Source organism: Mirounga angustirostris, unplaced genomic scaffold (genome assembly GCF_029215605.1).
Source record: "Mirounga angustirostris isolate CCGP_5_RB_7025 unplaced genomic scaffold, mMirAng1.0.hap1 SCAF_3, whole genome shotgun sequence".
NCBI lineage: Eukaryota > Metazoa > Chordata > Mammalia > Carnivora > Phocidae > Mirounga > Mirounga angustirostris.
The window spans coordinates 181229670-181240916 of record NW_026991711.1 but is presented as its reverse complement, the minus strand read 5'-3'; the positions used below and the strand labels follow the sequence as shown (position 1 = coordinate 181240916).

The following is an 11247-nucleotide window of genomic DNA, read 5'->3' as shown; positions in this document are numbered from 1 at the left end:
GCCCCGGGAGCCGGAGCAGAACCGGCGCGTCCCCGCCCGCCCGGCCGTCAGCTGATGGGCCGCCCGCCCGGGAGGCCGCCGCCGCCGCCGCCGCCGCGCGAACATGGCGGCCGAGATCCACTCCAGGCCGCAGAGCAGCCGTCCGGTGCTGCTGAGCAAGATCGAGGGGCACCAGGACGCCGTCACGGCCTCGCTGCTCATCCCCAAGGAGGACGGCGTCATCACGGCCAGCGAGGACAGGTAGGGCTGGCGGGTGGTGCGCCGGGGGTGGCCCGTACTCCCGCAGGCGACGGGGCGTGGGGGCGGTGGGGGCGGCGGCCTCGTCCCTCTCCGCGGGGGGCGTCCTCGGGCCCCCGGGCATCTCGCCGCGCCCTTCCAGCCCGGGACCTTCACCCTCCAGCTCGGGACCCTGGTCCCGCCGCGCTCCCCCGGACCGCCGCGCGGTCCTACTGCGTCCTTCCAGCCGGGGACCCCCGTCCCAGTGCGCCCCTTCAGTCGGGAACCCCCACCGCGCCACCCTAGCCCGGGATCCTACCCCTTCCAGCCCGGGACCCCGGACCCGCCCCACCAGCTGGGGGACCCCCGCCCCCTTGAGCCCCTCCAGTCAGTGACCCCCAGCGCGCCTGTCTAGCTCGGGATCCTGGCCCCTTCCAGCCTGGCAACCCCAGTCCCACCGCGCCCCTTCCAGCCCGGGACCCCGTCCCTGCTCTCCTTTGTGGGGTTTTGCTTGCTCCTCGAAAGCGTCGCGACCTCCGTGGGGTGGGGGTGGGGGTGGGGGTGCTTGGCCCTCCGCGGTCAGTTCCAAGCCTTGGAGCCAGGAGCACTGCGCGGGTCCTGGCGCCAGGGCTTCCCGGCTCTCAACAGACCTCCGGGGGCTTTCTCTCTCTTACTTCTGCTTTACTCTGGGGTTGACAACTCTTCGCCCAACACCGGCTGCCTAGATCGGTTATTTTTTTACAGCTGCTAGAACCATCTGAACTTTTATTTACTACATAGTTGTTGTTTTGCTTTGTTTTTTCGTAAAAGAGACTTATTTTTGAAAAGGTTAGGTTATTTTATTTCAAAGAAAACATTATCTTCCACCGTTAACGGAAAACCAGTATCACTTGCCATAAAGAATTAAACTCATCGCTAAAGCATGTCTCTATGCACCTAAAGTCGTCTCTTTGCAGCTCATTGGTCTGCCCAAGGCTGTGTGATTGGAAGAGATATTATTTGTTTTAAAACTTTAGTGTTTTTAAAACCCTAAACGTTTAAAAGGTTTGTGGCTTTACCGTGGGAATTTGGAGGAAATGACTGATGTTTGCTGAGTGAAATTGTGTTTCCTTGCTACAGTGAGTGATCTTAAATGGTGATATTCCAAAAGTCATAAAGGCCTCTGGAAGGTGGAAGGTACTTGCTGTCCCCTTTCAGCTGACAGTGCAGTCCAGCCTTTTGTAGTCATAGCTTTCGAAGTACCATTGACGGCCTGTCCTCAGTGGGAACAGAAAACCTGAAGTCCCCATATATTTTGCTTTTGAGTCTGTTTATTGTGAGCAGGCAATAGTCTCTCCAGTTCATTTGCATGTAGCTGATCTCAAAGGAGGTGGGGAGCGACTGGAAGGACCTGGGTGTTGGTGTGCAGAAGCAATAAGGGAAAGGGAGAAGGGGGTGCATGAGCCACAGGGAGAAGAAGGGAATGTGGAAAAGAAAAGGCAAAGGACACAATAATGATATTTGCATGATATGAATTAGATGCAGACATTTTATAAAACTTAGCTATTTTATTTGGTAAAATATCCGTGACTCATGCATGTTGCGTAAATTGCTGAATATTTGAGATTACTGGCCAGGAGCAGTGCTGATAAATGTTTTATGGAAAGTGACTACTTAGCTGCTCTGGGACTGAAATGTTCTGGGGGAGCCTTAGATCAGCTCACTTTTTCACTGGGGCACAGCAGGGCCCTTACTGATGACCGGACTAGGTGAGGGTTGGAGCCTTATGTTTCTAATTTGTGTTTCAGGCCCTTGGAGCTTCCTTGAAGGTAGGACGTTTTTGAGCAGGTGCCTTACTTTATGGGATTTATGAAAGCATGTGGCTGTGGGTTTTTGTTGTTGTTGGATGTGGTGGTGCATCTTTACATTGTCATAGATACGTGTCATACTCTTCGATCATTCACTCATTCATACATTCATGTATTCGTTCGTTTATAGATTTGGAATACTGTACCTATTGATTGCCAGGCTCAGGGAATACAACACGGATCAAAAGTCACAGCACCTGCCCTCCTGATTTCTGATTCATTGATTTTTATGGCCCTTGACCTGATAGAACCAACATATTAAGGAAACAGAATACTGACCGCCCTTATTCATCAAACAAGCATTTATTAGACACTGTGGGCTGGACCTGTGGGGTAGAAAGACAGTGACACCAAAATCTGTTTCCAAAGGGCTGGACAGACTGGTGAAGAGATGGCCCTGTGCCCTCAGCTTCTAGGGTGTTGGGGAGACACAGAGGAAAGTGTGTCCTTGAGGGCCAGGGTTCAAGGAAAGCCTCAGGAGATGTCACTGGATAGAGTAGTGGGCTGTGTGAAGGAAGGAGGGTGCACAGCCCTGCGCCAGGCAGATGGAAGGAACAGGAGGCAATAGAGGACCACAGTTATTTCTAGGTGACCAGAGCAAAGGGTATATGAGTGGCCATGGCAGGAAAGAGTCCTGAGAGCTGGAGGGCCTAGTGTTCAGTTCTGGAAGGGCCTTTCTTGTGCACCACTCTTAGAAATTGGACTTTAGTTTGCAGGTAGTGAGGAACCATCAAAGATTTCAAAGCCAGTGACATGATCAGAATTCATACTTTGGAAATAACAACAGCTAACCTTCTAAAAGTCCCTTCTCTCTATCCATAGAGAATTGGACCTATGTACGGGCTGCATCCAGTCCTCACATCCCCCCATGAGGTGGGGGGGTACAGTCACTTCCCTTATCAGTAGCTCCAAAATTAAATGTATTCTAAAAGTCAAAGGTGGGTTGGTTAGTTTGTTCGTTTGTAAACTGGGCCTGAAAACTCTTTGGTGCTAAAACTTGCCCTGAAGAGACAAGACTGTTTGTAATCTTTATTTATCCCGTGCAGCGTGAGTGCTCCTGCGTTTTCCTGCAGAAGCAGCGGTGCGTGTAAGTGCAGGTGCTGTCCCCGGGCCCCGCTGTGGGTGTTTGGAACAGACGGTGGGTGTATGCATCCTACTGCAGTGGGCCTTTGAGGGTTTACGAAACGGAGGCACAAAGGATACTGAGTCACGCCCCAAGGGCTCATAGCTAGTAAGTGATTGGATTAAGATTTGAACCCAGGGCTGATTCGGAGGCTCTAGTTCTTTCTGCCATGCATCCAGGTTTGCTGCACATTTGGAGAAACCAAATGCAGGCAGTATCCGTCAACAATGGACTGTTCTGGCAGCAAGTGTAAAATGCTAGGATTCTGCCTTTTGCTATTATTTAGTTATCCTTCCTTTTAGTTTTCAGGATTTGGTTTTGTTTTGTTTTTTAAAACAAAGCTTGTACGTTTTCTATATAACTTCTGCTTTAATGCTCAGAACAGTAACTTTTAACATTTAAAATAGGCTCCAGCTGAAGTTAATTCATTTTATGAAAGCTAAAAGCAGCAAGAACTGGCTTGAGAGCATTTTGAGAGGAAAGTGAAAGATGAGAGGATCACCTGAAGTTAGTGTCCATTTTTCTAAACTAGGCCAGTGATTCTCAAGGAGGGGTGACTTTGGCCCATAGTGCAATTTGGCAGTATCTGGTGACATTTTGGTTGTCACGACTAAAGGAGGGTATTGCTGGCATCTCGTGGGTAGAGACCAGAGATGCTGCTCAGCATCCTATAATGCACAGGACGCTAAGTACCTCACAAAAAGAATTACCAGCTCCAGATATCAGTAACACCATGGTTGAGACACCCTGGTTTAGGCTACATGTACTTATTTATCTGGTCTCTCTAGACAGTGGTTCTCAAACTTGAGCATGTGTCAGATCCTGATTCAGTGAGGCTGGGGTGGGGCCTGAGAGTTTGCATTTCTTCCAGGTTCCCAGAGATGTTGATGCTGATGCTGTTGGTCCAGGAACCCCACTTTGAGAACCACTTTCTACAAGAGTTACTTGTCATGGTGCTTGCCTGTGTAGGCCCACTGGGAGCGAACACTTTGTCTTCTTTTCTTTCAGTTTCCGGGATATATTTGCCTGGAGTTATTTACATGTTCTCATCGATTTCCCATTAAAACCAAACCGTGTAGGACAAATCTAAATACACATAATCCCCTCAAAGAATATTAAACCCATGTGGAATACCGAGCCTAATACCATCGTACCTGGAGTCACTGGGAATGGTTTGGGTCGTGAGCTTAGGGGTCTGATCTGAAATCGTCGAAGTTCCTGTGCCACAAAGGGTTAACAGAAAATGGCAACTACTCTCTTGTGTGCATTCATGTAGATTTTGTTAGAGTCATAATTACCCCAAACTCTTTTGTTACACTAGACCTGAATTTGTGTTTTTAACTTTAGTTTCCAGTTGCCTGAACTTGGGAACTGGCATTTTTCAGCATGCCAAAAATGCTACTTTTGTAAAGCTTAAAAAAAAAAAAATTCTTGAATCAATAAAGTCAGACTGTCTCTCTAGTCAGGAAACTGTAAAAATAAAAGTACTAACCTGAGTGGTAAGAACTACAGCAATCATTTTCCTGATAGTGGGAACAGAAAAATGACTCAGCTTTCCAAACAGAACTGAACTGTGGTAAGACCACGAGAAAACCATTCCCTGGACACGTTTGCCTTTTGAACTTTTTTTTTTTCCCCTGTGGACTGCACCAAAAATTTAATAAGAGTACGCAGAAGGATAGAATTTTTAAAAGAAAAAACTTTACGAGAAAGCCTTAGAAATCAGGCTGCAGTCCTGCCGTCTTCATTTTTGGAAAACAGTTGGAGGATGAGCGTGCTTACGCTGTTGCATCAGGGGCCTGGAGGCCACGACTGATCTTGTGAGGAACTCAGTTGCCTGGCGTAAGTCAAACAAAGGCAAATCTCATGTGTTTGGAATATTGTAGGATGTTGCACTTAGACTGGTAAACAGTACCAGAGAAATCCAACTTTTTTTTTTTTTAAAGATTTTATTTATTTGACAGAGAGAGACACAGCGAGAGAGGGAACAGAAGCAGGGGGAGTGGGAGAGGGAGAAGCAGGCTTCCTGCCGAGCAGGGAGCCCAATGCGGGGCTTGATCCCAGGACCCTGGGATCATGACCTGAGCCGAAGGCAGACGCTTAATGACTGAGCCACCCAGGCGCCCCGAGAAATCCAACTTTTAACATATTTGGGTAGCATCTGCTTTTCTTGCTGTTATACCAGCTGTTTACTCTGATACACTTGTTTCCTTTCAGACTTTTCTAAGCACATTAAGATAGTTTGAGGGAAAAATTATATATATACTAACTGTTCACGTGGAAGCAATTTTGAATCAACAGCTTGATTTTTAAGTGTTATGCTTAGGAGAAAACCTGGCATAGCTGGAAGCTGTTGGCTTTTACTGAAACCTGGGGTATTAACTGCTGTGTTTTTGTTGTCACGCAGTGCCTAAAAGAAGACTCTTTGATTTGTGTTAGAAAATAAAACGAAGAAGTGAGAAGGCAAGAAGCATTTATTTCTCTGTTGTTAGAGTGGCCCTTCATTGTGAGGATCATTTTCTTTTTATGGCATAGTCGAGAGCAGATTCTGGATCCAGAATGCCTGAGCTTGAATCCCAGCCATGTGACCTTGGGCAGGTTGCTTCTTCTTTCTGTGCCATAGTTTTCTCATCTGCAAAATGGGGACAGTACCTACCTCAGGGTTTTGTGAGACTTGGATTAATTAAGATTCAAAGTGCATTGAACAGTGCCCAACACAGGGAAAGCACTGTGTATGTGTTGACTATTATTATTTCCCATGGAATTATTTTAATCTCATCAGAAGCTAAAGATGTCTGCTTTTCGAATGTGTGTGTGTGTAAATAAAAAAAATTTCTGTATGAAGTAGAACAATAACCATTTTGGGAGTCACTTCTAAACCTAAGTTCTTGTAACTGTTTTTGAGTTGTGTCTTCTCATCATTTCCATATTGGTCACAAGTCATATCAGTCATGAGTTTTCTGTTATAAAATCTTTGCCCTGCTGGAGTTCAGGGGCTCCAGGACCACCCCTCAGTTCAGTGATTCATTAGGAGGACTGCCAACGTACAATCGTATGCATGGCCCTGATTTATTACAGCAAAGGGACACAGACAGAATCGGTGACAGGAGAGGGAGGGGGTGAAGTCCAGAGGAGAGCAGCATGAGCTTTCATGAGCCCTTGCCCTGTGGAGAGTCACTCAAGAAGTGCTCCATTCCTCCAGCATTGAGTTATGACCACATGCGTAAAATACTGTCTACCAGGGGTCCCGTTAGAGACTCTGTACCCACCGCTTTTACTGGGGGCTGTTACTCTCTGCCTAGCGCTTGCCCAAATTCCAGAATCCCAGAAGGAAAGCAGGTGGTACAGTGGTCTCTCAACTGTTAGTTTGAGGGAATCAATAAGCAGACCTGGTAGGAAGAAAGAAGCCTGGAACAGCATTGGAAATGAGGCTACTCTTCCTTACTGCCTCAAACTCTGCTTTTGGGGGGTTAGTTTAACCTTGTGTTTTGAGACATGTAGGCTATGGATAGAGTTTGAACTTTTTTTTGGTAAGTTAAGAAAGTGTTGCATGGACCCTACGTTGACGGCATCCTGCCTGGATTGCTCCTGCTCCTAGAGGTTCTGATGGCTTTTAGCCTTCTTAGTGGCACAGAGGTCACAAAAAATCATTTTGATGCTAACAGTGAACAGAGAACAGCAGGAATGGTTCCTCAAGTAAGAAAAGAAAACATCTGCAGGTAGAAAACCATCCATCTGGCTTCTGGAGAGGCATTCCTCATTTAGGAGCTGTTGGACATGCCACATAAGTAGCCTTCCTCTTGGGATAAAAATCTGCCTGTGACAAAATCAGGAGACCGAGAGTCATCATCATGGGCCGTTGAAGCTGTTCAGAATTCCTTCCCTGACTGTAGAAGGAGATGGAAATTTACATTTTTCTCAGCCAATCTAATTCTCCTCGGTAAAAAGAGGCTGTTTTCCCTGCCTTTCCGTTTAGATAGTCAATTCAATAAAAATCTAGTGTTTCCCCCCTTTGTTACCAAAGGAGAAAGGCTTCTTTCTGCAGCAGGAATGAAGAGGGCAGAGTTCATGAGACTTGGCTGAAAGGAAACTGCTATTTATTTGATAAAAGCAGATTGCACTGATGACCATATCCTTTTCTTTCTCGTGTAGGCTAACATCCTAATGTTAGAGAAAGCACCGAGGCTCCCAGAATTACACCGTGTCTATAGCCCCTGGAGGTAGTTAGAGTAGGAAAAAATATCTTTTGCTGAAGGTAACAGAAATGTTTGGTGATTTATCCAGATATGAAATAGTATCAGCAGCCCTAAGAGTGACTAGAAAATCAGATTTCCTCAAATTTAACTATTGTAAGAGTTTAAAAGAATCAGGCCTTGGGCTTAATTTGTAACATATGCTATCCTCTGTATTTTGTCTTTAATTGGTTGAGTAATCCTGGTATATCAGTTTATAATGTAAAAATGGTTGAATTGCTTTCATTTAGCTGTTTTGGGATAATTAGGGTGTTTTTTGAGAAATTTAAAAAGGGGCGCCTGGGTGGCTCAGTTGGTTGGGCGTCCACCTCTTGATTTTAGCTCAGGTCTTGATCTCAGGGTCATGAGTTCAAGCCATGTATTGGGCCCCATGCTGGGCATGGAGCCTACTTAAAAAAAAAAAAAGATCTGGTTTTAGAAATGCTGATGTGTCAGGCAACACAGAATTTGGCCTTGTCATTTTACCAAAGCACTGGTGTGCTTTTTGAATCTATCGAAGTGTGGGCATGGTTTTCAAGGTAATCATAATGGAAAATAAAATGTATTTAATCCAGATGTGTGATCTCATGGAGTTTTAGGTTTAAAAATGGTATTAATCTGTACTCCCACGAGATACCTTTGGTTTGAGAGCCAGTGCTTTTCACAAGAAGAACCATGCTTGGAATCTATCTTCGTTCCTCCTCTTTCTAGCTTAAGCAGATGAGGCTTTATAGACTTAGTGATTTCCTACATTTTTAACTTGCTTTTAACTCCCTCAAGGAGGGAGTCAAAGGGACTAGAAGAAATGGAAGGAGATTCTCTACCTATTCTGATCATCAGGCATATCTTTGAGAAGATCATAGACTAGTCTTGCTGGAATAAAGACTTCATTCTTAATCATACCTGTGGTTTTTAGTCTGCTTTTCATGTATCTACTGTAGTAAGGTAAAAGAACACGCAGAATTCTGATCCTTGGTAGGATGAAAAATATTGAATAATATTTAATTAAGAGTAATAACTTCATTTATGTTTTACGGTAACTTCTTTAGTTTCTTGGGATTCAAATTGGCATCTGTGCAAAGTGAGGATCCTATATTTCAGTTCAAAGTTAAAGTGGACTTATTTGTTGATTCAGTACTTTTAAATCCTTGACACTCAGTAAATGCCATGTGCTGTTTTTATTCTTCATTTTAAGGTCAGAATCCTAAGTATTCTTTTTTTTTTTTTTTTAGGATTTTATTTATTTGACAGAGAGAGACACAGCGAGAGAGGGAACACAAGTAGGGGGAGTGGGAGAGGGAGAAGCAGGCTTCCCACCGAGCAGGGAGCCTGATGCGGGGCTCGATTCCAGGACTCTGGGATCATGACCTGAGCTGAAGGCAGACGCCCAACAACTGAGCCACCCAGGCACCTCCTGAGTATTCTTAAAGGTATTCTAGGGGCACCTGGGTGACTCATTGGGTTAAGCGTCTGCCTTTGGCTCAGTGATCCGGGGGTCCTGTGATTGAGCTCCTGTGTCAGGCTCTCTGCTCAGCAGGGAGTCTGCTTCTCCCTCTCCCTCTGACTGCCGCTCCCCCCTGCTTGTGTGCGCTCTGTCGAGTAAATAAAATCTTTAAAATAAAAAAGGTATTCTGTTTTTGGAACAGATAGCATTGTGTCATTTAGTTATTGCTATGAAACAAACCGCTTCAAAATTCAGTGGCTTAAAACAGCAAGTACAGTTGGCTCTTGAACAACATGGCTTTGGACTATGCAGGCCCACTTATATGTGGAGTTTTTACAGTATGGTACTATAAATATATTTTCTTTTCCTTACGGTTTTCTTAATAACTTTTTCTCTTCCCTAGCTTATTTTATTGTAAAAATAAATACCCATCAACTGATGAATGGATAAAGAAGATGTGCGTATGTGTATATATATATATTATATATATTGGAATATTATATAACATACATACATATGTGTATATATATAACAGAATATTACTTGGCCATCAAAAAGAATGATATCTCGCTATTTGCAATGACATGGATGGAGCTAGAGTGTATTATGCTAAGCAAAATAAGTCAGAGGAAGACAAATACTTTATGATTTCACTCATATGTGGAATTTAAGAAAAAAAAACAGATGAATATATGGGAAGGAAAAAAAGAGAGGGAAGCAAACTATAAGAGATTCATAACCAAGAAACTCTAAGAGAGAGGGTGGCTGGAGGGAGGTGGGTGGGGGAGGGTCTAGATGGATGATGGGGACTAAGGGGTGCACTTGTGATGAGCACTGGGCGTTGTATGTAAGTGATGAATCACTGAATTCTACTCCAGAAACCAATATTACACTGTATGTTAGCTAGAATTTAAATAAAAATTTGAAACAAAAACAAACAAAGTGCATGTTAATTGAGAGAGGTTTTGTTAGAGTCACTGTTGCTATTTAGCACAGAAGTCAGGATTTTTTTGAACTAAATGAGAGCTTTGAAGTTAGACCTAGACTTTTCCACACTCTAGATTTGTTTGGAGGGAAAAAGTAATTTAATTCTTCATGTCTCCTTATTGTTTAGGGGTTACTGCTTTGGAGGATACAATGTTGAATTTTCTGAAAAGCGTTTTTTTTTTTTGAAAAAAATTTTTTACTTATTATTTACCATATAAAGCTGCTTTGCTTTGAATTACTTACTTTTGTAATGTTTTGAAATGTGAATTTTCATCATCCTCTGATAAAAGAGCAATAAAATTGGACAAAACAACTAAACAAACTGATGTTGGTTTGTTTGATTTTAGGACGTTGACTCCCTTTACTTTCGCCTCCCTAAGTATAAAATGGAGGTCTTGGCTGTTGTCTTTGCCATGAGGATGTGGCATCACGTTCTCAACCGGCAGTAGCCTTTCTTGAATCCTGATGTGTTTTCTAGAATCCGGGAAGTCGCTTTGTCTGCCACTGCAGTTCATTGCTGTGAACTTATTCAAGAAGTCAAGCAGGGACACGTTTGTCAAGAGGCACGGTGTATTGCCTTGTGTCTTTCAGGCCTCATGGCCCTGTGTCTTTCAGGGTCTTCTCTTTCCTGCCTTTCTGCATCTGATTCCTTTACCTGCCCCCTATTCACTTCTCCTGGGGGGTGACATTCTCAAGGTTCTCTCCAGCCATCGCCTCCAGCCCTTGAGTTTCAGTCTGTGGGTCCGTGTCTCCTTGTTAGCTCTGCGTGTTCTTGGCCCTCTGCACTGACCTCCATGGATGCATCAGATCCCTGACCAGACTTGATGGGGGCACGACCAGCTCCAGACTTCAAGGCCTCACCCGTGGCAGGAGCTTCTGTTGAAGACCGTACCAACCTCAGAAGGAGAGCTCTCAGTGAGGGGTGACCAGAGCCTCTTAGGCTCTCCCTTTCTAAAGAGAAGTGGCTGCAGCCTACTTGGAATTGCCTCTGATTATGGAGCCTGCATGTACACTGGGGCTTCGACCCAAGGCCTGTTTTACTCCTCAGCCTTGTTTGCTTTTGTTGGGAATGATTTACCAGACACAGTCTTAGGGAGTGCACAATCTTCACATTTATTTATTTACTTACTTAATTCATTGAAAGAGAGAGAGCACGAGTGGGGTGAGGGGTAGAAGGAGAAGCAGACTCCCCACTGAGCAGGGATCCTGACGTGGGGCTTGATCCCGGGACCTGGAGGTCATGACCTGAGCCGAAGGTAGCCCCTTAACCGACTGAGCCACCCAGGTGCCCCCAGTCTTCACATTTAGATAGCTGCCTTGAGTTGAACAGATACATCCTTGAGTGCCTCAGGACTCGTGAGGAATTGTTCAATTGTTGGTTTGTTCTTCTGCTTACTG

At 44.9% G+C, this 11247-nt stretch overlaps 1 protein-coding gene across 1 annotated transcript in view; it reads left to right on the top strand.

Moving 5' to 3' along the window:
* WDFY1 (WD repeat and FYVE domain containing 1) overlaps window positions 1–11247 on the top strand; it is a 49088-nt gene continuing 37841 nt past the window's right edge. Inside the window, exon 1 of the mRNA XM_064587148.1 lies at window positions 1–240. Within this exon, the coding sequence (XP_064443218.1) occupies window positions 104–240 (137 nt within the window). The 5' untranslated portion in view covers window positions 1–103. The remainder of the gene's footprint in view (window positions 241–11247) is intronic.